The sequence below is a fragment of the Cetorhinus maximus genome, chromosome 19 (assembly GCF_964194155.1).
Source record: "Cetorhinus maximus chromosome 19, sCetMax3.hap1.1, whole genome shotgun sequence".
Classification (NCBI taxonomy): Eukaryota; Metazoa; Chordata; class Chondrichthyes; order Lamniformes; family Cetorhinidae; genus Cetorhinus; species Cetorhinus maximus.
In genome coordinates, this window is record NC_135897.1 from 92,649,132 (window position 1) to 92,675,704 (window position 26,573).

A 26,573-nucleotide genomic window follows, 5' to 3' on the forward strand; every position below is an offset into this window, starting at 1 on the left:
CTGACACCCATATAAGTGTCTGAATGAGTATTTGAAACTTCTATCGATTTAAGTTTACACAAGTAACATGTGGTGTGTTTTTTCTCTATTTCAGATTGTTAAAGCCAAGTACCGGCCCCTGTCCTACCCTTATCTCCTGCCCAAGTCACTTTCGACAGCACATGAGCTGAGATACCAGGTTCCGGGCTCTGTGCAAGCTCGAGCTCAGGTGTGTGTGTGTGTGTTCTGTTTTAATAAAACTCGCACAAGGTACTTCTTTGAATTCATTCTCAGAATGTAAGCATCGCTGGCTAAGCCAATGTTTATTGCCCAAACCGCACTGCCCTTGAGAAGGTGGTGGTGAGCTGCCTTCTTGAACCGCTGCAGCCCATGTGGTGTAGGTACACCCACAGTGCTGTTAGGGAGGGAGTTCCAGGATTTTGACCCAGCGACAGTGAAGGAACGGCCGATATATTTCCAAGTCAGGATGGTGAGTGGCTTGGAGGGGAACTTCCAGGTGGTGGTGTTCCCAGCTATCTGCTGCCCTTGTCCTTCTAGATGGTAGCGATCGTATGTTTGGAAGGTGTTGTAGAAGGAGCCTTGGTGAGTTCTTGCAGTGCATCTTGTAGATGGTACGCACACTGCTGCCACTGTGCGTCAGCGGCGGAGTGAGTGAAAGTTTAAGGTGATGGAATGGGTGCCTATCATGCAGACTGTTTTGTCCTGGATGATGTAGAGTTCTTGAGTTTGGGAGCTACTTTCAGGCAAGTGGGGAGTATTCCATCACACTCCTGACTTGTGCCTTGTAGATGATGGGCAGGCTTTGGGGAGTCAGGAGGTGAGTTACTCACTGCAGGATTCCTAGCCTCTGACCTGTTCTTGTAGCCACAGTATTTATATGGCTAGTCCAGTTCAGTTTCTGGTCAATGGTAACCCCCAGGATGTTGATAGTGGGGGATTCACTGTTGGTAATGCCATTGAATGTCAAGGGGCGATGGTTAGATTTTCTCTTGCTAGATGGAGATGGTCATTGCCTGGTACTTGTGTGGCACGAATGTTACTGGCCATTTGTCAGCCCAAGCCTGGATATTGAATGTAAATCACTCGTTGCTTCCACTGGTATCTGAGGACTGGTTGGGGTGTGCAGGATTCACCATGTGCCTGAAGTTAGCTGACAAAGCCTGACATTCTGACTGTGCTTCATGACATCCCAAATTGCTGGACAATTTTAACATAACTGGCCCCCCTTGAGAGACTGGCAGGATTGGGTGTGTTAAAGCCAATGAGGAATAATACCGAGCAGGTTTCCCACCTGGTGAGGGTTGCTTAAAAATAGCACAGGCCTCCCACACTCATCACTGCCCGGTCTTCACATTCTTTTGTAGGCGAATGTCACACAGAAAGATCGGACAATTAGCCAGTGGGATGAGTACCCAATTAATTATTAGTTTGCATTGAGGGAGGATTATTGACCCTAAAAGATGGGAATATTTGCCACCGTTTTTCACCCAGGCATACCGAGGGATGTTTTGGGTGAATAGGTAAACCAGGAGTGCAGTGCCTTTGGAGGTGGTCACCTGTAGTTTGCCTGATGACCCAGGTTCGCATATGTCGTAATGGATCTATCGAGTGCCAGATATCAGCACAGCAACAACAACTTGCATTTATATAGCACCTTTAACGCAGTAAAAAAAATCCCAAGGTGCTCCGCGGGAGTGTTATCAAATAAAATTTGACAGACATGGAGCTGTTAAGGAGCCAAAAGTGGAGGAGCTCAGAGACCTCAGAGGGCTGTAGGACTAGAGGAGGATCCAGAGCTGGGGAGGGTGAAGGCAGGAGTGTCCGAGATGGGAGGACCTGTGAGATTTGCATTAAAGAGACGATGTGACTCCTGTCAAGGAATGACGGACCCAATTAACTAGATTGTGATTGTCGGACCAGTCTGGGTGGCGACTGCCCGCTGACCATGGCCAGTTGGTCAGACTACCCAACCTCCCCAAAGCTGTAACCTTTGACCCTTTGATTAATAGTGAAATGCTCAGTCTTTCTGGAACCTCCCTGGGGACCTTCAGCAAACTGTAATGTCTGTGTGGGGTATATCTGCTTTTCCATCTGTCCCTATCTCTCTCTGCCTCACTCCCCCAATTTGACTGCTTATCACTTTCCCCCTATCTATTTATTGTCTGGTTTTTCTTCACTTGGAACAATCTTTCCTTCCTGTTCTTTGCAGCGGTTTGTCATTCCCTTATCTCATCAGACTGTTACCCTTTGAGCAAGAATATTGACAGACTATTCAACTATGGAAGGAATAATGACTAAGTCTACCCTTCTGTCACACACTCGCAGGTGCTTTCCAGCAGCGGTCTCTGAGGTAGCACTCATAAACTGACACGACCATCCGCCATGTGTCCCTACCCTCGAGTCACTCAGCTCAAGTCTATCACCCATCTACTGATGTGCCATCTGAGACAGCACAGGCTGGGGGAATTGACCTGGCTACCTGCCCTGGTCAGTGCTGCATTGGTGCATTTATACACGGTGTTACGGCCGATCCAGTTGGTACAGCGGAGTTATTTAAAAACGCCAGAGGGAAACTTTAAACAACTGTCATAACCAATAACGTCAAGTGTTAAGTTTGAGATGCGACTCTAAACTCAGGACCACTAGCTCTTGAGGCTTTACATTAGACTAAATGAAACATTTTATTAATTACACAGGTTAAAATACAGGTACACATGGCCACAAATCACTACTGTCATAACTTTTAACAAATTCCCAAACTAATCTCCATTAAGGCAACAGCAACCCGTAGACTTAACCAGACACCAGGCAAAGCATTTTCACCTTACGATTTCAGGATGAGGTTATTTTCACTGTGGAGCCAGTTGGAGGTTTACAGCTGCCTTTTGATCTCACATTGCCTCTGCCCTGCACACCCGAAAACTACTGAAGTTATACCTACTAACACTGATTGAATTCAAATTCTCATTGTATCTCATTGTAACCTCTTTGAACTTCACCTTTTAACAATAAAACCCCTTTCACAGTACCCATTTTATTAGTAATATAAACATATGGCTTGGTGTCTGCGAGAATGGTGTCAAGTTTTCACCCCACTTCTTGAATGCTCCATTCAAAAAATGCAAATGCACGCTATCCCTCTGTTTACATCTCAAAACTAGTGCACATCAAAGCACCCAGACTAGCTGACTTTAATCCAATTAAGACATACCTGCAGACCAAACCTCTATTTTAAACAAAAAATATTTTCCAAAATATGATGTACTTTAATAGCATTGTGACACACTGACCCATTGGGAGTATTTTCCTTCTGGTGCCACCTGTGCTCAGTGGACTGCACTCTCAGCACTGAGTCACGAGTTTGTGGGTTCAATCCCTACTGCGGGCACTTGCGCACGAAATCCCGGCTGACTCTCCAGTGCAGTACAGAGGGAGTGCCGCCCAGTCAGAGGTGCTGTCTTTCAGATTAGACATTAAGCCAAAGCCCTGTTTGTCCTCTCAGGTGGATGTAAAAGATCCCACGGCTACATTTTTGAAGAAGAGCAGGGAAGTCCTTCCCAGTGTCCTGGGCCCCTCAATCAGTCCTGCTCAACACGGGTCATGATCACATTGCTGTTTGTGGGAGCTTGCTGTGCACAAATTGGCTGCCGTGTTTCCTCTGGGGCACCCTGAGGCTCTGATGGGTGCAGCGAGTGCTTCATTGTGTAACTGTGCTGAAGGACTACAGCCTGGATCGGCACTGAGACAGGAGAATGACTCCTCACATGGATCACGAGCCAACGCTTTTTATAACTCTCCGTGTGTTGCAGGTGCTGCGATCAGCTGCTGATTGGTCGTGCGGTATTAAATATCACGAAGAATCCATTCACAACGCCTACATCCATGTGATTGAAAACAGCAAACACTACATCTACATTGAGGTGAGCACTAACTGAGAGTACAGTTTCTCAGCTCCGAGCACAGCACTGAGCTGGGAGAGAAGATGCTGCACGATCATTCAGACACATCACTGCAGCATCGGTGTCATTCCAATCTTCTGGGGTGCCCGAAGCCATGCAGAATATATAGTACACGGTTTGTACACAGTGCAGAGTATACACATGACACACATGTCGTACAGTACACTGTGCATAAACAATATATATACATAATGACAGAGTAAAAAGAGGAGAGGATCCACAAGGGGCCCACTATCAGAGGCGTACAGAGATCTCAGAGAGTGCTGGGGCTGGAGGAGATTACAGCGATAGGGAGGGGTGAGGCCACAGAGGGATTTGCAACTAAAGACGAGAGTTTTTAAAATGGAGATGTTGCTGCACAGGCAGCTAATGCAGATCAACAGGCGGTGATTGAAGGACAGGACTGCGGGCAAGTGAGGACATGAGAGGCTGGATTTTGGACGAGCTACAGTTTAATACAGAGTGGGAGGCTGGCCAGGCAAGTATTGGAATAGTCAAATCTGGCTGAGATGAGTGCATTGATGTGGGTTTCAGTGAAATATATGAACTTTGCAAAAGAGAATAACTGACAGCAAGGGGCTGTGAATTGGTTTGGGGTGGGGACCAGTGCCTCAGATGAGAAGCTAACATCAAACATCTTGCCCATTCTCACTCCCCTTTCTTTTCCCTGTTTTGTGTTTGATCAGAACCAATTCTTCATCAGTTGTGCTGACAACAAGTACATCTTTAACAAGATTGGCGACGCCATTGCACAGAGAATCCTCAGAGCTTACAGGTAACACAATGTGATCATCGTGAGATAAGACAGACACAACACAGACCGAACTGTCCATCATCATTGCCATTTCACTAAAGTGCTCGTGTGTGAAACCCTCGTACTGTGTCTCTCCCTGAGTAGAAATGGAGCATTGGGAACAGGAGGAGGCCATTCAGCCCTTTGAGTATGTTCCACCATTCAAGGAGATCATGGTTGATCTGTATCACAACTCCATTTAACCACCCTGGCTTTTGCTCATTAATTAGATTGTTAGATTTAAAGTTTATATTGGGTTATCCCAGGAGCTCAGTGATGGATGTTAACCAGTCCACAGAGACTAAAAACAGCCTGGCAGAGATTAGAAACCATCCCACAGAGAGTAAAAAGTGCCCGATGGAGAGTAAAATCTGTCCCATAGAGAATAAAAAGCATCCTATAGAGGGTAAAAATTGTCCAACAGAGAGTAAGAACTGTTGCCTGTGAAGAAGAGCTCACTCTGTCTTTGTTGACTTTCAAACAATTGTGCAAAGTAAACAGGGTGGATTCCAGAACCTTCCAAGGTAAGCAGAAAGCACTCTTCCCGGCTGCAGTTGTCGTTTAGCCCTGTGCTGGTTCAAGAGAAACTTTTAGCACCTTTCATGACCTCAGGATGCTCCCAAAGCGTGTTGGAGACCTCGGAGGGAAGGTCATTAGGGAGGAGGAGAGCCTGATCATGTTGTGGGGGGTGGGGGGATTGTTCCTCAGGCAGGTGCACTAGGTCCAGGAACTTGGAGTAAAGACAGTTACTTCCTCAACCCGCCAAGTCCTTGCCTCAATGTAGTCACAATAGCTGGAAGTTGTAAAGCTGAATAACAATGAGGCTCGGATATGGGTGGTCACCTGACCAACTTGCCAGATTTGGTTTAAGCGGCTCGGGGGGTGGGTTGGATGCAGATTTTGGTCAAGAATCTGATTTTTAAGGCACTAACCCACACTACCCATAAGACCATAAGACGTAGGAACAGAAGTAGGCCATTCGGCCCATTGAGTCCGCTCCGCCATTCAATGAGATCATGGCTGATCTGATAATCCTCAACTCCACTTTCCTGCCTCATTCCCTGATCCAAACCTGTCAGTTTACTTGGATTAAAATTTCTCTCTTGCATTTAAGTACCACCTTTTTGTCCCAAAGCATTTTACAGCCAATGAAGTATTTTTGAAGTGAACTCACTATTGTAATGTAGGAAGCTATCTCAGCTCCATTCACCGCCTTTCCTTCCTAAGTGCGGCAATTTGCTTTTTTCTGCCCTAAATCCCATTAGCCTGTGGAAAACAGAGTTAACGTTTCGAGTCCGTGTGACTCTTCTTCAGAGCTAAAGTGAAGTAAAAATGTGATGAAATTTATACTGTTTAAGGGGGGTGGAGCAGGTGAAGCTGGATAGAAGACCAGCGATAGGCAAGGGCAAAGGAGAGATTGACAAAGATGTCATGAACTAAAGGACAAGGTGGGTGTTAATGGTAATGATATGGGGCTAAAGGAGGTGCTGATGGTGGCATTAAGGTCAGAAAGCAGAATGTGATAATAGCAGGACAAGGGTAAGCGCTCTGGAAAGAACAACATGAACAAGTGACAGATAGCCCTGGTGGGGGTGGGGGTGGGATGGGGGGAGGGGATGGTGGTGGGAAAAAAGATCGAAAATAGGATGTAAGGCGGGGATAAACAATGAATAAAAATGAAAATAAATAAAAATAAATATAAGTGGGTAAAAAATAAAAAATAAAAATGAATATTGAAAAAAGGGGATAAAAAAGGGGTGAGGATGGAGGAGAGAGTTCAGGGCCTGAAGTTATTGAACTCAATGTCAAGTCTGGAAGGCTGTAAAGTGTCTAAGGGGGGGGACATAGACTGATAGCACCACAGTAAATCTCCCCTGCCTGTTCCCAACCCTTTGATACTGAACTAGTGTCTGATAACCCCCTCATTCTGGCTGCCAGAGCCTCACTAACCTCCTCATATGCCCCTCTCAACACACTGGGATCAATCATTTCCAACTCAGGAAGATGAGTTTTAAGCCCCTTTCAGCTTCCCTGCGACTTCAATCTCATTTACACCTAAGTCTTCGATTCATGAACTACTCTTCCATGGGGGATGAGAGGGGGATGAGAGGGGGGTGGGAGGGGGATGGGAGGGGGATGGTGTGGAAAGCATGTTGTTTCTATTTCTTAAGATAAAAGCAAAATACTGCGGATGCTGGAAATCTGAAACAAAAACTGAAAATGCTGGGAAAACTCAGCAGGTCTGACAGCGTCTGTGGAGAGAGAAACCGAGTTAACGTTTTGAGTCCGTGTGACACTTCTTCAGAACTAAAGAGAAGTAGAAATGCGGTGAAGTATATACTGTATAAGGGGAGGTGGGACAGGTGGAGCTGGATAGAGGGCCAGTGATAGGTGGAGGCAAAGGAGAGATTGCAAAAGATGTCATAGACAAAAGGTCGTAGGGATGCTCATGGTGGTGATACTCTCCTTTGCCTCCACCTATCGCTGGCCCTCTATCCAGCTCCACCTGTCCCACCCCCCCCCCTTAAATAGTATATATTTCACCACATTTCTACTTCTCTTTAGTTCTGATGAAGAGTCATACGGACTCGAAACGTTAACTCTGTCTTTCTCTCCACAGATGTTTTCAGACCCGCTGAGTTTTTCCAGCAATTTTTGTTTTTGTTTTGATTTCTCTTTGTCAAGATAGCAATCATTCTCCTATTTCGTTCTGGATTGGGATAAGGTAAGTCAGTACGCCCTCCCTGATACTGAGGGTGATCTAGTGTGCACTCGGACCCAGGAGGTGCCAACGCAGACTCTAAAGAAGGCTCGGTGGAGCCACCTGCAGTGGAAGAAGGGCACAGCAGCATTTCATTTGGTTTTTTAAGACTCAGTAATTGTTTAAATATTCCAAGGATTCCCAAAGCTCGATTATACTCAGCTGGAGGCTTGCTCCATCATGTGGAAGAGGTGTTGCAGCAACAACTATTCCTATTTGGAAAGATCCTGTGTTTACGTCACAAGGAAACATGTTTAGAATCATAGAATTGTTCAGCACAGAAGGAGACCATTCAGCCCATCCTGCCTGTGCCAGCTCTTTGAAAGAGCTATCCAATTCATCCCATTCCCTCTGCTTTTCCCCTGCAGATTATCCTCCTTAAAATATTTATTAATTTCCTTTTTGGAATTTACTACTGAATCTGCTTCCACTGCCCTTTAAGAACGTTGGACTTGGGAGCAGGAGTTAGGCCATTCAGCTTTTGAGCTTATTTCGCCATTCTGTAAGGTCATGACTGATCTGGTTGTGGTTTCAACTCCACTTTCCTGTCTGCCCTCCTTAACCGTTGAACCTCCTTGTCTATCAGAGAACTCTCTAACTCAACCGTGAGTAAATTCAATAACTCAGCCTCCACTGATTTCTGGGGGAGAGAATTCCACAGACTAACAATTTCCTGAGAGAAAAAAAGTTCTCTTCATCTCCGTCTTAAAAGGGAGATCTCTTACTTATAAACTGTGCCCCCCTGCTTCTAGTCTCTCCCCACAGGAGGGAACATCCTCCCGCTATCCACCTTATCAGGTCCCCTCAGGATCTTATGTTTCAATAAGATCACCTCTCATTCTTCTAAACTCCAATGGGTGTAGGCCCAACCTCTTCAGTCTTTCTTTGTAAGGTCAACTTTCATCCCAGGGATGGGTTCAGTGGACCTTCTCTCAACTGTTTCTAATGCAATTCTATCCTTTTTCAAATAGGTAGACCAAAACTGCACACGGTGACCAGGATTCTCTGGTCATCGGGTGGGTTTGGCGGGGGGCGAGCGGGAGCGGCCAGGAATTGGACCGTGATCGGGCTGCGGCCACCATTTCACACTGGCTGGCTAATTAACAGCCAACCAGGTGTGAATAGCAGGCGGCAGCGCTTAGCACTGCCTGTTCCCCGTGGAGATGGGGGCAGCGGGGGGTGGGGAGGGAGGAGGGCAAGTGCAGAACTTCACACATGCACGGGGGCGCACGCAATAAAAGTTCCCTGAGGCACCGTGCTGCTTCAGGGAGCCGGAACTATAAAAAATAATAAAATAAAGAATTTAAAAATGTTAATAACATGTACCCTCACGGGACACTGTCAGAGGAGCAGGGATGTGTTATAAACTGGTTTGAAAATTTTTCATGTTTTTTTAAAATTACTGATCGAATCCTCATCCCTCATCCCATGGATGAGGTTCTGCAAAAAAACCCAAAAGACGCTCGGCGTTTTCACCTGCCCACCGACCCGAATGTTGGACAGACAGCGAAAAATTTCATTCAATTAAATTACAACGTCAGATGCCTTAATCAAGCCTGTTAATTGTCGGCGGACGTGCTGCGCGATGGCCGACCATAATATCGCGCCAGTGTGCGATGATGTCGGGATGCCTGCCCGATGGTGCGCGCCCACCCGCCCAGCGTGCGCAATGTTCTACCCAGTATTCCAGATGTGGTCTCACCAACGCCCGGTACAGCTGTAGTAAAACTTTCCCACTTCTATATTCCCTTCCCCCTGCAATAAACAACATTCCATTGGCCTTCCTAATCACTTCCTGTACCTGCAGACTAACTTTTTGTGATTCATGTACCAGGACACCCAGATCCCTCTGCACCACCGAATTCTGCAATCTCTCTCCATTTAAATAATAAACTGTTTTTCTATTCTTTCTGCCAAAGTGGACAACCTCACATTTTCCCACATTATATTCCATCTGCCAAATTTTTACCCACTCACTTAACCTGTCTACATCTTTACCTGCTCTTGACAACTCACTTTCCTACCTACCTTGGTGTCATCGGCAAATTTAGCTACCATATGTTCGGTCCCTTCATCCAAGTTACATATAAATTCTAAATAATTAAGGCCCCAGCACTAACCCCTGTGACATTCTACTAGTTACAGCTTGCCAAACCGAAAAAGCCCCATTTACCCCTACCCACTGCTTCCGAAAAGCTAACCAATCCTTTATCCATGTTTATATGTTACCCCCTACACCATATTATTTTGTGTTGTAGCCTTTGATGTGGTACTTTATCAAATGTCTTTTGGAAATCCAAGTACACCACATCTACAGGTTCTCCTTTATCCATATTGTTTGTTACTTCCTCAAGCCCTGTTGACTCTGCCTGATCCCATTGTGATTTTCTAAGTATCCTGCTATAACCTCCTTAATAATAGATTCTAGCAATTACATTATGACTGATGTTAGGCTAACTAGCCTTTGGTTTCCTGCTTTCTGTGTCTCTTCTTTCTTGAATAAAGGTGATATATTTTCTATTTTCCAATCCCCTGGGATCATTCCAGAATCTAAGGAATTTTGGAAGATTATAACCAATACCCTTCCTATCTCTGTAGTGAGTTTCTTGCCTCTCTGGGATGTAGGCAGTCGAGTCCTGGGGACTTAGCAGCCTTTAGGTCTAACAGTTTTCCCAGTAACTTTTCCCTGGTGGCGGTGATTGTCTTAAGTCCCTCCCTTCCTCTCAACTCTTGATGTTCAGTATCTTTGGGAAATTTGCTGAGTCTGCTACAATGAAGACACACAAAGTATCCGTTCAACGCCTCCGCCATTTCTTGTTTTCCATTATTAATTCTCCAGACCCACTCTCTAGAGGACCAACTCTTACTTCAGCTACTCTTTTCCTTTTTAAATATTTATAGAAACTCTGTCTGTTTTTATATTTCTAGTTAGCTTTCTCTCATGTTCTAATTCTCCTCTCTTTACTTTTTAAATCATTCTTTGCTGGTTCTTCAAATCTGTCCAATTTTCTGGCCTACCACTAATCTTTGCAGGTTTGCACAGTGTTTCTTTCAATTTATCCTATATTATCCTTAACTTCCTTATATAGCCATGGATGATGTATCCTTCTCAAAGGGACCTTCTTTCTCATTGGGATAAATCGTTGCTGAGAGTTCTTATACGTCTCTGTAAAATCTCCTTTCAGGCAGTGATCACAACAACTCACTGTGTCAAAACAATCACGTCATCCTCGCTAAATTTTTTTTGGGAATTGTCTTAAATCTGTGTCCCTCTGATCACCGACCCTCCTTGCACTGGAAACAGTCTCCTCTTATTTACCCTCTCAAGACCTCTCGTATCTTGAGCACCTCAAGTTAAATCTCCCCGTGACCTTCTCTGCTCGGAGAAGAACACTCGCAGCCTCTCCGGTCTCTCTACATAATTGAACCCCCCACCATCTCTGGGAGCATTCTAGTAAATCTCCTCTGCGCCCTGTCTAAGGCCTTGACATCTTTTCTAAATTTGGTGCCCAGAATTGGACACAATGCTCCAGCTGGGGCCTAACCAGTGATTTATAAAAGTTTCGGATGACCTCTTTCCTGTTGCACTCTATGCCTCTATTTATAAAGCCTGGAATCCTATATGACCATTAACAGCCTTTTCAACTTGTCCTTCCAGCTTCAAACATTTGTGTAGATTCACCCCCAGATCTCTCTGTTTGATCCAGTCAATCAAACAGCCTGTAAGGTTTGAATGTGATTTAATTTATTTCTACAGGGAAAAGCAGAGATTTCGAGTTTATGTGGTGACTCCCCTGATGCCAGGGTTCGAAGGAGACATCTTGACAGGCGGAGGGACTGCAATCCAGGCCGTCATGCACTTCAACTACAGGTCAGTTTACACCCTCCATCTCATCCCAACCTCTGCTGTAACCCAACTCGTATTGAATCCCGTTCATCATTCACCCCTGACCTTCATTGGCTCCTGGTCTGGCAACACCTCGATTTTAAACTCCTCATCCTTGTCTTCAAATCGCTCCATGGCCTTGTACCCTCCCTACCCTTATAAACGCCACCAGCCCAACAGCCCTCTGGAATATCTGCGCTCCTCTGACTCTGGCCTCTTGCTCATCCCTGATTTTAATCGCTCCACCATTGGTGGCCTTGCCCAAACCCATTCCAAAATCCTGAGCCCATAACCTAGACTGGCACTCCCAATGCAGTACTGAGGGAGTGCTGCACTGTCAGAAGAGCTGTCTTTCACTGAGGTTTTAAACTGAGGCCTTGTCTGCCTTCTCAGGTGGATATTAAAGACCCCATGACACAATTTTACCGAAGAGCAGGAGAAATCTCTTGGCGTCTTGACCAATAGTTAGCCTCAACTAATATGACACAAACAGATTATCAGGCCATTGTCACATCACTGTTTGTGGGAGCTTTCTGTGTGCAAATTGAGGGCTGCATTTCCTACATTACAATAGTAACTATATTTCAAATAACATTTCATTGACTGTAAAGCACTTTGAAAAGTCCGGAAGCGGTAAAGCACACTGTTTAAATATGAGTCTTTCTTTCTGCAAACATATTCCAAGATCCCCTCCCCCACTCTTCCGCCCTCCATTCCCCAAGCACCAAAATTCCCTCTCACAGGAAGTGCAGGATGGAGATTGGGTGTAAAACTGAACCCCAATCCTCTCTCCCACGTCTATCCCGAGGAGTTTGCTCATCTACGATTCTCTGTCTGGCCCAGACCGGACTGTGGCCGTGTGAAGGTTATCATTAAGAAATCTCATTCCCCATGGCAACGCCTCAACCAACCAGAGTCAACTTGACAACCAATCAGCACCCTTTTCTCATGCAGTATAAGTTGTTGCTCCCTTTGGGATTTGCTATTCTTGCATCTGTCCTGATGAGTGCCAGACGAAAAGCATGTCTCTTTTTTCAGCAATACTGAAATCTAATTGCACTTTTCTGCTACACAGGACCATCGCCAGAGGAGAAAACTCAATCATTGAACAATTGAGGAGAGAAAGTAAGCCTGGACTGCAGTGGGTGGTTGGGCTGGGTCAGGGGTGAGGGCTGGGTTAGTCCTGAGCTGAGACCATCACCCTCACGACTGTTGCTGACGGAGAAGATGTGAGGGGGGGGAGACAGGGTGTGAGAGAGGGGGTGATATTTCCTGGGAATGTGCCTGTTTACTACCACCTGCACTCACTAACCGCTGTTGGAGGCACACTCTTCATAGGCTTGAATCCCACCCTCCCTACCACTCCCCCCCCCCTCCTCCCCAGGTTTACTCCTTCCCCTCCTGGCAGCAGTGACTTTTTGATCGAGAGTTGCCAATTCTAGTTGGGGGTATTCCTGGAGATATTTCCCCCCCCTGACCTTCCAACATTGGTTGATCCTCGCAGCGCCTCATTTTTCAACAGCCAATTGAGAAAGGGAAGAAATGCTTCATTACCTAATTAGATGAATTTTGTCTTGAGTCAAGCAGCTGTTTATCCATCGTCATCAATATATTTGTAACCAATAAAGGGAATTGTCGGGACAATCCTAGAGGATTGCTCACCCCGCCCAACATGTGATTTTTTTATTCTTGAATGGAATGTGGGCTGTTGTGTTGTTATTATAATATAAAGGCACTAATCACTCCTAAGGGATTGAGTAAACATGTTTTGGGTCCATTTATTTAGACTAGGCACATGAGGACATTTATACAAAGGTAGAAAGCTTGAAGATGTCAGGGTTGTGCTCACAGGCGAAACTGAAACTCAAACTGGATCACATAGCACACTTCCCTTCTAATGATGTCATGCTGCTACCCCTTAAAGGCATATTACAACATCCCCCTTACTTTTTAATGTTACTTTCTCCCTTCCAAAGAATTATAACTATTTACAATAAATGTTAATGTTTAGTTACCAATACATAAGTGTATAGGACTAGTAAATCTATGGGTCTCTAAAGCGTAGAAGTAATGTGCTGGTACATCTAGATCTTGTAACGGTAACATTGCCTGGAGGTTTCGTCAATTGCTCACAGTGACCTGTGGGACTGTCATCCTTGGGTGTTGTTGCTGGTTGCATTTGGGATCTTGTCCTAAATGTCTTAAGACTGGACGATGGTTGAGGAGCTGGAATGGATCTGATTTGTCCTAATTTATGCCTCACCATTACGCCTTTGTGTGTAATGACTTCACAGGAGCTTGGTTCTGAACAAATGCTTGTCACCATGGCTGGCTGCCACATACCTTCTGTGGGATCCAGGATGTGAACTTTTTTGGCCCAACTTTAAACTTGGCAATTCTGTACCTGCATTTTTACCGTGCATGTTGGTCACTTTCTCTTGTAGTTTTAAGAGTTGCTCTCTAGTTTCTGAGAGAGTAGGATGGTTAAGAGTAGATAGATTGGAATGCACTGGTCTGCCAAACATGAGTTTTGCCAGTGATGGATGAGTTGCACTTAAAGATGTCGCTCTTAGATGCAACATTGCAATATGTAGACCTTGCTTGGTCTGTCTACATTTGAAAATTAGGGATTTCACTGTGTGAATCATTCATTCAACTAGGCCATTAGTTCTAGGGAGATGAGGAGAAGTAGGGTGATCGACATTCCACTCTTCACACATATCCTGAATTGACTTATTAATAAATTGCAGACCGTTATCCATAACGATCTCTCTAGGCATGCCAGGTAAACTAAAATTAGCATTTAGCGTGTACACGACAGTTGTGCTTGATGTATTATGAAATTGTTGAATAATGGACACTTGGTAAAGTAGTCGATGATAATGATGAAGTTAGTGGCATGGAGGTGAAAGAGGTTGGATGTGATTTTGGACCAAGGATGGGTAGGAACTTCATGTGGAATCGGTGGTGCTTTGTGCCGACTAGGCATATGCTCTTGACATAGCTCACACTGCTTGACAATGACTTCAATGTCATTGTTTATACCCGGCCAACAGACAGTCTCTCTTGTGAGTCTTCTCATCCGATCTATGCCCTTGATTGAGTGATGAAATTGTTGAAAATCAGGTCACAAAGATTCCAGTATGATCACCTGCCTGCCTTTAAAAATGACGCCCCCGGAAATGCCTAGCTCATCCTGGTAAGACTAAACATGTTCATGGACATGCTGAATCTAAACAGGCCATCTTTCAGTGATGGTTTTCCACAGTTTCTGCAGTGTAGAATATTTCACCATTTCTTCTTGTAGCTTTTGGCATTTGCCTTGTGCAAAATGTACCAGATCCATTTGGAGAACGTCTTCAAACTCAATGTCAATGAAGTCAACTTGTAGATCTACGGATACATCTCCTGTTTTCACTGGGTTAGGCAATATGCTAAGCGTATCCGATGTGAGCATCAAGTTACCAGGCTTGTACCTAATCTCACAGTCATAACTTCGAAACTTTATCAAGAGACATTATAATCTTGGCAGTGCACTGGTCAATGGATTTGCCAAATCATTTCCAGTGGTTTGTGGTCGACCTCAACCACAAACCCTTTGCCAGATAGGTAGTTATGAAAATGCATGGTTCCAAACTCTAAAGCTAATGTTTCCTACTTGATGTTTGAGTAGTTGGATTGCATTACAGACAGAGATTTTGAAGCAAATGAAATCGGTTTGCCTACTTCTATCTCCAGGATGGTTGCCCCTCTACGGTCGTAAAATTGCAATATCGATGTTTCTGATAATGACTGTTTCAGTGTTTCGAAGAGGTAATGGCTGCCATCATGTCGTGTTGTTATAATGATATAAAGGCACCAATCTCTCATAAGGGATTGGGTAAACACATTGTGGGTTCATTTATTTAGACTAGACACATGAGAATATTTATACAAAGGTAGAAAGTTTACATACGTCAGAGCTGTGCTGTGTTCTGCTCACAGGTAAAAGTGAAACTAAAACTGGATCGCATGACACACTTCCCTTCTAGTGATGCCGTGCTGCTATCCCTCAATGGCATATTACAACATTGATGTCGCTGGCAAGACCAGCATTTTCCATCCCTAATTGCTCTTGAGAAGGTGGTGATGAGCTGTCTTCTTGTACTACTGCAGCCCCTGTGGTATAGGTACACCCACAGTGCCTTTAGGGAGGGAGTTCCAGGGTTTTGACCCGGCGACAGTAAAGGAACAGCGATATATTTCAAGGTCAGGATGGTGAGTGGCTTGGAGGGGAACTTGCAGGTGGTGGTGTTCCTATCTATCTGCTGCCCTTGACCTTCTAGGTGGTAGAGGCCACAGGTTTGGGAGGTGCTGTTGAAGGAGCCTTGGTGAGTTGCTGTGGTGTATTTTGTAGATGGTGCACACACTGCTGCCACTGTGTGTCGGTGGTGGGGGTGCAGGGGGTGTGTGGTTACTGTATGTTTAAGCTGGTGGATGGAGTGATAATCTCCTCCTCACTGATCTGCATGGAACCTGATTCCAGCGGCTTGTTCCCAATAGTGTGTTTATGTCTTCCTGCAGTTTAACAGTGTATTAACTCACCCTCACTCCCCTCTCTCTCTCTCTCTCTCTCTGTCCTGGCAGTGGAGGATCTCTGGATCAATTATTTCTCGGTCTGCGGGCTCCGGACTCATGTGGACTTGAACGGACAGCTGGTCACTGAACTCATCTACGTCCACAGCAAAATGCTGATTGCAGATGACAATACGGTCATTATCGGTGAGTGAGATACAGGCGTGGAGAGGAGGTGAGCATCACATGCGGGTGAGGCTTACAGAACAGAACGAGGCCGTTTGGCCCCATCGTGCCTGTGTCGGCCCTTTGAAAGAACTATCCAATTAACCCCTGCTTTCCCAAGAGCCTTGCAAACACCTCCACTACGAGTATTTATCCGATTCCCTTTTAAAAGCTATTATTGAATCTGCTTCCTCTGCCCTTTCAGGCACCTGTGTTCCAGATCACAACAACTCGCTGTGTAAAAAAAAAAGTTATCAATCACACAGCTTTTCTTTTTAATTTCCAGATTTATTTAGTTTAAATTTAGATTCTTAAAAACTGCTGTGGCGGGATTGGACCTCCTGCCATCTGGGTGACTAGTCCAGGAGGGTGACCATGTTGTTAGGCAGTTGAGAAGAAAGGAGAGACACAAAAGAAAACATGAAAAAAAAACACTCAGAGCCCGTGGCCCTGAACAAGCTCTGGGAGCCGCTGCATTTCTCACACTTGTGGAATGATTTCATCATCTGAGAATCAACCAACATCTCATGGGATCTCCCCATGACTGTGCCAGTCTAGTTTATCAGAACCACCCTGTTGCCCCAGTGTTGGTGTGAGATGCTCTTTAAGATTTATAGCCGTGGCTAATTAACACTCCGTTTTTGGGCTGGGATCCGCAAAGTGAGGGAGTGTATTCCTGGGGTTTAGACCCGGGAAACCCGGAATATGCCAAGGAGTCAGAGAAACTGAGACTGAGAGAGACACTACACTCTCTGCGTTATCCCAAGGACCGGGCACAGGAGGGAAGCATCGACCAGGGATGGGGCATTTGTGCTTCATTTTGTGGTTTTTAACCGGTCGCCACAACCAGACAGTGAATTTCATCCAACAGAAGATGCTGGAAATACCCTGCAGACCAGGTAGCAGCTAGGCAGGGAGACACAGAGTTAACGGTTCAGGTTGATGATCTACTGACAGAATGAGTTCTCAAATGGCCCCAGTGAGATTTGATTTATTCTCCAGATTATTAGGCTCAGGCCTCGGGATAATGAATTCAGATCTGACAATAGATCTTTAGCAATAACTGTGTTTCTCCCTGTACAGATGCTGCCAGGCCAGCTGTGTATTTCCAGCATTTTCTGCTTTTGTTTTAGAATCTCAGTATCTGCAGCATTTTGCTTTAGTGAAGAACCTTAATGTTGGCACAATGCCATACAGCCAGAGGCTGATTGTAGCTCCATGTGTATGAGAACAGGGTGGGGCAGCAGTTAAAATCCCCAAGCACGGGGTTAGATACAGAGTAAAGCTCCCTCTACACTGTCCCCATCAAACACTCCCAGGACAGGTACAGCACGGGGTTAGACACAGAGTAAAGCTCCCTCTACACTGTCCCCATCAAATACTCCCAGGACAGGTACAGCACGGGGTTAGACACAGAGTAAAGCTCCCTCTACACTGTCCCCATCAAACACTCCCAGGACAGGTACAGCACGGGGTTAGATACAGAGTAAAGCTCCCTCTACACTGTCCCATCAAATACACTCAGGACAGGTACAGCACGGGGTTAGATACAGAGTAAAGCTCCCTCTACACTGTCCCCATCAAACACTCCCAGGACAGGTACAGCACGGGGTTAGATACAGAGTAAAGCTCCCTCTACACTGTTCCCATTAAACACTCCCAGGACAGGTACAGCACGGGGTTAGATACAGAGTAAAGCTCCCTCTACACTGTCCCCATCAAACACTCCCAGGACAGGTACAGCACGGGGTTAGATACAGAGTAAAGCTCCCTCTACACTGTCCCCATCAAACACTCCCAGGACAGGTACAGCATGGGGTTAGATACAGAGTAAAGCTCCCTAGAGTTATAGAGTTATAAAGCACAGAAACAGGCCCTTCGGCCCATCGTGTCCGTGCCAGCCATCGAGTCCCTATCTATTCTAATCCCATTTTCCAGTCCTTGCCCCGTAGCCCTGTATGCTACGGCGTTTCAAGTGCTCATCTAAATACTTCTTAAATGTTGTGAGGGTTCCTGCCTCTACCACCCCCTCAGGCAGCGAGTTCCAGATTCCAACCACCTTCTGGGTGAAAAACATTTCCTCAAATCCCCTCTCAGCCTCCTGCCCCTCACCTTAAATCAATGTCCCCTGGTTATTGACACCTCCACTAAGTGAAAAGTTTCTTCCTATCTACCCTATCTATGCCCCTCATAATTTTGTTTACCTCTCTCTGGTCCCCCCTCAGCCTTCTCTGCTCTAAGGAAAACAGCACCAGCCTATCCAGTCTCTCTTCATAACTGAAACGCTCCAGCCCAGGAAACATCCTGGTGAATCTCCTCTGCACCCTCTCCAGTGCAATCACATCCTTCCTTTAATGTGGTGACCAGAACTGCACACAGTACTCCAGCTGTGGCCTAACTAGCGTTTTATACAGTTCCAGCATAACCTCCCTGCTCTTATATTCTATGCTTCGGCTAATAAAGGCAAGTATCCCATATACCTTCTTAACCACTTTATCTATCACTGCTTGCTTGTCCCTACAACCACCCACCCCCCTCAACTTCTCTCCCCGCACCACCCCCCCCACCCCCCCCACCCCTCCCCCCCCCACCCCACCTTAAACCAGCTTATATTTCACCCCTCTCCTAACTATACTCAGTTCTGTTGAAGGGTCGTGAGGACTCGAAACGTCAACTTTTTTCTTCTCCGCCGATGCTGCCAGACCTGCTGAGTTTTTCCAGGTAATTTTGTTTTTGTTTTTGTTAACCACTTTATCTACCTGTACCGCTGACTTCAGGGATCTATGTGCACCAAAGTCCTTCTGATCCTCTGTACTTCCTAGGGTCCTACCATACATTGTGAATTCCCTTGTCGTGTTAGTCCTCCCAAAATGCAACACCTCACACTTTTCAGGATTAAATTCCATTTGCCGCTGCTCTGTCCATCTTACCAGCCTGTCTATATCGTCTTGTAGTCTAAGGCTTTCCTCCTCACTGTTTACGACACCATCAATTTTTGTGTCATCTGCGAACTTACTGATCATTCCTCTTATATTTACATTTAAATCATTAATGTACACTACAAACAGCAAGGGTCCCAGCACTGGTCCCTGTGGTACACCACTTGTCACAGGCTTCCAATCGCAAAAACAACCTTCGACCATCACCCTCTGCCTCCTGCCACAAAGCCAATTTTGGATCCAATTTGCAAAATTGCCCTGGATCCCATGGGCTCTTACCTTCTTGACCATTCTCCCATGCGGAACCTTGTCAAAAGCCTCACTGAAGTCCACGTAGACTACCTCAACTGCACTACCCTCATCTACTCCTCGAAAAATTCAATCAAATTTGTTTGACATGATCTCCCCCTGACAAAGCCATGCTGACTTTCCCTGATTAATCCCTCTCACTATCCCTGATTAACCCCTGCCTTTCCAAGTGGAGATAATTCCTGTCCCTCACTAACGTTCGACTCACTGGCCTGTAATTACCTGGTTTATCCCTACTACCCTTCTTGAATAATGGCACCACATTCACTGTCCTCCAGTCCTCTGACACATTTCCTGTGGCCAGAGAGGATTTGAAAATTAGTGTCAGCGCCCCTGAAATCTCCTCCCTTGCCTCACATAGCAGCCTGGGATACACCTCATCTGGGCTTGGTTATTTATCCACTTTTAAGCCTACTAAAACTGCTAATACCTCCCCCCTTTCAATGCTAATTTGTTCACGTATATCACAGTTCCCCTCACAGTAATCATTTAAAACCTCACCTATGTCCTCTGGCTCCACACACAGGTTGCCACTTTGGTCCCCAATGGGCCCTATTCTTTCCCTGGTTATCCTCTTGCCCTTAATATATTTATAAAATGCCTTGGGATTTTCCTTTATCTTGCCCGCCAGTGTTTTTTCATACGCCCTCTTCGCTCTCCTAATTATTTTTTTAAATACCCCCTTACACTTTCTATACTGCTCTAGGGCTTCCGCTTTTCTCAGCCCTCTGTATCCATCATAAGCCTCCTTTTTTTACCTTATCCAATCCTCTATATCCCTTGACATCCAGGGTTCCCTGGATTTGTTGAACCTACCCTTCGCCTTTGTGGGAACATGTTGACCCTGAACTCTCATTATTTCCTGTTTGAATGACCCCCACTGGTCTGATGCAGACTTTCCTATAACTAGCTGCTCCCACTTTGGCCAGATCCTGTCTTGTCAAATTGAAATCGGCCTCCCCCCCAATTCAGGACCATTATTTCCGGTCTCTCTTTGTCCTTTTCTGTAACTACCTTAAAACTTAGAGTTATGGGGCAGAATTTTCTGCCTGTCGGGCGGGCGGGCCTGACCCAATCTCCGGCGGGCGGGGAGCTGATCCTCGCTGCCATTTTATATGGGCGGGCCAATTAAGAGAGCACATCTCCCTGAGGCTGCACTTAGCCTCAGGGAGATCACTGACACTTTTAAAAACATTAAAAATAGAAAAAAAAAATCCTTAACATGTCCCCCTCGTGACAATGTCACATGAGTTGGGACGTGTTCATATTTTTCATAATAACTTTATTAAAATTTTTAAATCCCTGCATGAAGCCTTATCCCGCCGGTGGATGAGGTTTCATGTTTTCTCTATTTGCCGCCGGGGCTCCTGGCCGACCCGCCAACCTTAAGGTTGGACGGGCAGGTCCTTTACTTGTTTCAATTGGCCATTGACAGGTTGGTGGGCGCGCAGCTGATTTTGCTGCACCCCCGCCTTCCATGAAAATTTAACTGGGGCGCGGTGACGTTGGGGGTTCCATCTGATGCCATCCCGCGTCATTTTACACGTCGGTGAGCAGGCCCCGCCCCCTGCTCGCTGACGGCAAAATTCTGCCCATGGTCTCTATCCCCGTGCCTGAGCCTCATCTTTACTGAATCAGTGAGAGTTGTTATCTTACCTTATGATATCTCGTCCTATTAAAAGTCTGATGATGACCATGAAAGCATTGTCGATTTTCGTCAAAACCCATCTGGTTCACTAATGCCCTTTAGGGAAGGAAATCTGCCGTCCTTACCCGGTCTGGCCTACATGTGACTCCAGACCCACAACAATGTGGTTGACTCTAAAATGCCCTCTGAACAAGGGGCATTTAGGGACGGGCAATAAATGCTGGCCTAGCCAGTGACGCCCACATCCCATCAACGAATAGTAAAAAACATGCCTTTTGTTTTGGTGTCGGCAGTGGTTAGCACTCATGTCGCAGAGTCTGGTGCCTGTGAGTTCATGTCCTATTCCAGAGACTCAAGCACATGGCCCAGGCTGATAGTCCCAAGTCCAACCCTGAGGGAGTGCTGCACTGTCAGAGGAGCTGTCTTCCAGATGGGATGTTAAACCCAGTCCTTGAGTTCTCACTGAGATGACACAAATGATTCCATAGTCACTATTTCAAAGAATACCAGGGGAGTTCTCCCCAGGGTCCTGGGCGATATTATCCCCTCAATGAAGAATACTAGTACAGATTATCTGGTCATTATCACCCTGTTGTTGTGGGAGCTTGCTGTGCAATTGAGCAGCTGCATCTCTGACATCACAACCGTGATTACACATCACAAAAAGTACTAAGTGAGCTGCAAAGTGCTTTGGGATGTCCTTGTGAAAGGTGCCTTAGAAATGCAAGTTTTCTTTCTCTGTCTACTCGTGCCAAAGCAGGATAGATGGGTGCAGCGGACACTCACCTCCCCAGGAGCTGGGTTGACACTGGACAAACTCACTCCAGACTGGAGCGTGGCAGAGATGACATTTGAGCACAGCTGACATTTTAATACTTTTGGTGTGTTGTTGGTTATTGTGCATACATAACAAATTATCCTTGTGAACTCAGGTTCAGCGAACATCAATGATCGGAGCATGCTGGGGAAACGAGATAGCGAGATGGCAGTGATTGTGGAGGACACAGAGTTTGTGCCGTCAGTGATGGACGGGGCAGAGTACAAGGCTGGGAAGTTTGCCCTCCAGCTCCGGTTACACTGTTTCAAGTGAGTTCCCACAGAGTGTCAGAGAGAGAGAGAGAGACGGAAACAGACCTCGGGGCCTGCGTAGTTGTAAAGGGAGGTCATTATAATCACAAAGACAAAAATACCTGGAAAAACTCAGTAGGTCTGGCAGCATCGGTGGAGGAGAGCACAGTTGACGTTTCGAGTCCTCATGACCCTTCAGGGTCATGAGGACTCGAAACATCAACTGTGCTCTTCTCCACCGATGCTGCCAGACCTGCTGAGTTTTTCCAGGTATTTCTGTTTTTATTTTTGTTAACCACTGCACTCCTGTATCTAGATAATCTGGATCGATTGTCCATTTGAATGAAACTGATCATTTGCCATCCAGAAAATCTTCTATTTGCGCTGGTGTTAAATACAGAAATGCTGAACTAAGGGACCGTCTGTCAATGCTCACAAATTCAGCATTTCCGGATTGTGCCGACAATAGTTCCACTTCCATATCAAGGGCATCCCTGTACTCTGTTTTTTTAAGATATTTCTGCTTTAAGACTTTATTTCACTCCCTCCTTCCTTAATGAAATTCCAAATAGAAAGTGAGATCTGGCCTGAAAGTCAGGAGTTGACTTCCCTCCCAGCCAAACCCACCCGCAGAAGGAGGCTGTTTCCCGGCGCTGTGTATTTTTTTGCATTCTTTAACCCTATTGTTTCTCACAGGCTCATCCTAGGGGCTCTAAACGACCCCACGATCCAGGTACAGGATCCCATCAGCGAGAAATTCTTCAAAGAAACCTGGATTGCAACCAGTGCAAGGAACGCTACAATATATGAAAAGGTGAACCCGCTAATTTCCTTTTTGCTCAGCTGAGCGCATGACGGGCGCAAGAACTTCACGGAAACGTGCAGCACAGATGGAGGCCATTCGGTCCATCGCGCCTGTGCCAGCTCTTCGAAGGAGCGATTCAATTAGCCCCACTCCCTTCTTTCCCTGGAACCCTTGTAAATTTCTCCTTTTTAAGTATTTATTCAGCTCCATTTTAAAAGTTATTATTGGAACTGCTTCCACCACCTTCTCAGGCAGCGCATTCCAGATCACAGCAACCGAAAGAGTCATAGAATGGTTGCAATGCGGAAGGAGACCATTTGGCCCTTCATGTCCATGTGTTCATCTTTGTCCTCTGGTTATTGACCCTCGAGACAGTGAAAACAGTTTGTCATTTTTTTATTCTCTCAAACACTTTGAATATTTTGATTAAATCTCCCCTTAAACGTCTCTCTAAGGGGAACAATCCCAGCTTCTCCAGACTCTCCACATAACTGAAGTCCCTCATCCCTGGTCCCACTCTAGTTAATCTCCTCCGCACCCTCTCCAAGGCCTTAACACCCTTCCCGAAATTGTGATCTCCGGAACAGGAAGCGCTTATTACCTTTACATAGAATTACATCATATTTACAGTACAGGAACAGCCCATTCAGCCCACCTCGCCCATTCTGGCATTTATGCTCCACATGACCCACCTCTAACCCATCCTCACCTCCGCCCTATCAGCATGTCCTTCTACTCCTTTCTCGCTCGTGTTTATCCAGTTTCCCCTTAAATACATCCTATACTATTCACCTCAACAACTCCCTGTGGCAGCAAGTTCCAAGATCTCACCGCTCTCTGGGTAAGGAGGTTTCTCCTGAATTCCGGATGGAGTTTATTAGTGACTATCTTATATTTAGGGCCCTGGTTCTGGTCTCCATGATGATGACCATGGAACTATCATCAATTGTTCTCAAAATCCATCTGGTTCTTTAATGTCCTTTTAGGGAAGGTAATCTTCCCTTCTTACCTGGTCTGACCTGCATGTGACTCCAGACCCACAGCAAATGTGGTTGACTCTTAACTGCCCTCTTGGAATGGCCGAGCGAGCCCCTCAGTTCAAGGGCACTTAGGGAGGGGCAACAAATTCTGGCCTTGCCTGTGACACCCACCTCCCACGAAATAATTTTTTAAAAGTTTATTCAACTCCCCCTTAAACGTATCTATGCTATTTTACTTCAGCCCCTCTCTGTGGTAGTGAGCTTCATATTTTCACCACCTTCTGGGTAGAGCGGTTTTTCCTGAATTTGCTGTTCCTTATATCAGTGACTACCTTGAGGCCACAGCCAGCAGTTTTGGTGTGAATTGCACCCAAAATTGCTCTGTTTCAAATCACCGAACGCAAAATCTCCTATCAACTAGTAGATCAGGGCAACAATTTAGAATGTAAACTTTGTATAAAAATATTTTACTTTAAAAAATATTCTTTGTTATATTTAAGAGTGGTAACTTGGATGCACCTTAATTAACAAATCTGAAAATGGGCTTATCAGAATAAATAGACGTTGTTCATGACAGCGTCAACCTCAGAGTGACCTGAGGTTAAATAATTGGAATGACTTTTTAAAGCTAAATCAAACCATTTTCTCCTTAGAATCGGGTTCAATATTCAGTTCTTTAGTTAAAAAAACAAAATCATTCAGCTGTACCGAATGGAGTCCTTGTTCTCAAAAGGCCCGGTTTAATATTTTCAGCCCGAACAGAGGTCTCCGAGTGAGCACATCGGGAACCTTACAATGGTGATTAATTCACACCGATGGCAGGGGGTGGTCCAAAGTCTCGGGCCAGAATTTTACCCCCCGTGGGTGGGCGCGCGCCCGAGCCGAACGGGCGTAAGATCGCACGAGATGGCGCCGGGCGAGTGTCCTGACACCATCGCGCAACTCGTGCGATATTTCACTCGGCGGGCGCGCGCAAAGCTAGGAAGAGCGCCCGCCGACAATTAAGTGGGCAATTAAAGCTCATTAACGGCCCAATTGTAAGCGATTTTTCGAGGCCTCTCCAGCTTTACGGCTGGTGGACGGGCCAATCAGCTGGGCGGGCTTCGCATTTCTGATGAAACCTCATCCAAGGGCAGGATGAAATCTCCGTTAGGGTGTAAAATAAAAATAAATATCTGGGGACTGGTTTTTTTTTAATGAGATCTGCTTTCAGGTGCTTGATTGCGCCGCATGGACATTTTTTTGAAGCATTTTTGTGCTTTCGTTTATTATTTGGGGAGGCCGGCAGCTCCCGAAGGCGCCTGTCTGCCTTCAGGGAGCTCGGTGTGGAAGCGCTCACCAGCACCCGCGGTGACATCGCGCCCACCCTCTTCCCCCACCCAGTGGCACTGCTGAGTCTCTCTCTGTTGATTGGCCAGACAGCATGAACTCGCGGTCGGGGGCCAATCGCGGTCGGGGGGACAGTTTCCTGCCCACTCCCGGGCCCGTCAACTGCGCGCACCCGACGAGGGCAAAGTTCAGGCCTTGGAATACGTTTGCTGGATTAAAGCTGCTATATGGATATAAGTTGTTGTTGTTTGAGAAGAGAAAACCATCGGGTGGCGGAGAATTTGTTTGGTTTGTTTGATAAGCATAAAGAGCATTTCATCCTCTTCGCCCAGGTCTTCAGGTGTCTCCCATCGGATCACGTGAGGAACTATGTTGAGCTGGCTGATTTCATTGCCAAGGAGGGCCTGTATGTGGAAGATCCAGCCAAAGCCCTGGAGGAACTGAAGAAGATCCGGGGATTCCTGGTGCAATTCCCATTCTGCTTCCTGTCCGAAGAGAACCTCCTCCCAGCCTTAAGCACAAAGGAACGGATGGTCCCAATGGAGGTGTGGACATGAGGGGGAGAGGGAGAGAGAGGTGCCATGTCCGCATAGAGAAGAGGCCCAACCAGTTACTTGTGTCCCTACTCTTGATATTCTTGCCCGATGCTGGTGAAGGTATCTACTGGAGACCTATCTATTCGAGAGGAGAGTTGTGGCGTTCGATCTGGTGGTTTCATCGCTGTACTAATTTAGGAATACCTTGGGATTAGGAATACCTTGGGATTAGGAATACTTTGGGATATCCAGCCTTGGCTGTCATGGAAAATGACTGATGGGATCCATCAACTCAAGGTTCGACACGGGGAGAATTAAAATATTTTAGGTAGAATTTCTGCTGATATTTTGATCCTTGTCATTACTCAAACTGGACACTAAATATAGAAGAATTCAAACTCCTGAAATGTCTATCAGACCTTTACAAAGATGTTTTTAAAAATTTCTACTTGGTGTGAATTGTGTTATCATTGAGGTGGATGTGTGGGTTGATGCTGGGGATGGGAACCTGTTCAGGAACAGGAATCTCTCAGACATTCCCTGTTAATGTTGCCCCCCCCCCCCTCCCCCCCACCCACCCCTTCATTCAGCTGAAGAATGGATTAATCATCATTTAGAATCCCCTCAACTCCGCCTCACAATTGTTCCTCGATCTGGACCTCCACCTGCCCCCTCCCCACCCCCCAGCTCCAGATCTCCACTCCCCTCACTAATTCCACGTACAAGCAATTTTTTTACTATTTGCCACAAGGGCATCAGGAATTTCCCTGGGGTCCCCTTT

The 26,573-nt window shown here is 46.0% G+C and overlaps 1 protein-coding gene across 5 annotated transcripts in view; it reads left to right on the forward strand.

Annotated features, from left to right (window-relative positions):
• LOC144694039 (phospholipase D1-like) overlaps positions 1 to 26,237 on the forward strand; it is a 124,982-nt gene extending 98,745 nt beyond the window's left edge. For all 5 annotated transcript variants that reach the window (XM_078564389.1, XM_078564391.1, XM_078564390.1 and 2 more), the window contains 9 exons: positions 95 to 208; positions 3,810 to 3,920; positions 4,646 to 4,734; positions 11,271 to 11,384; positions 12,475 to 12,524; positions 16,026 to 16,160; positions 22,007 to 22,160; positions 22,839 to 22,956; positions 25,589 to 26,237. In XM_078564389.1, coding sequence (XP_078420515.1) covers positions 95 to 208; positions 3,810 to 3,920; positions 4,646 to 4,734; positions 11,271 to 11,384; positions 12,475 to 12,524; positions 16,026 to 16,160; positions 22,007 to 22,160; positions 22,839 to 22,956; positions 25,589 to 25,813 — 1,110 coding nt within the window. In that variant the 3' untranslated portion in view covers positions 25,814 to 26,237. The remainder of the gene's footprint in view (positions 1 to 94; positions 209 to 3,809; positions 3,921 to 4,645; positions 4,735 to 11,270; positions 11,385 to 12,474; positions 12,525 to 16,025; positions 16,161 to 22,006; positions 22,161 to 22,838; positions 22,957 to 25,588) is intronic.
• The last annotated feature ends 336 nt before the right edge of the window (positions 26,238 to 26,573 follow it).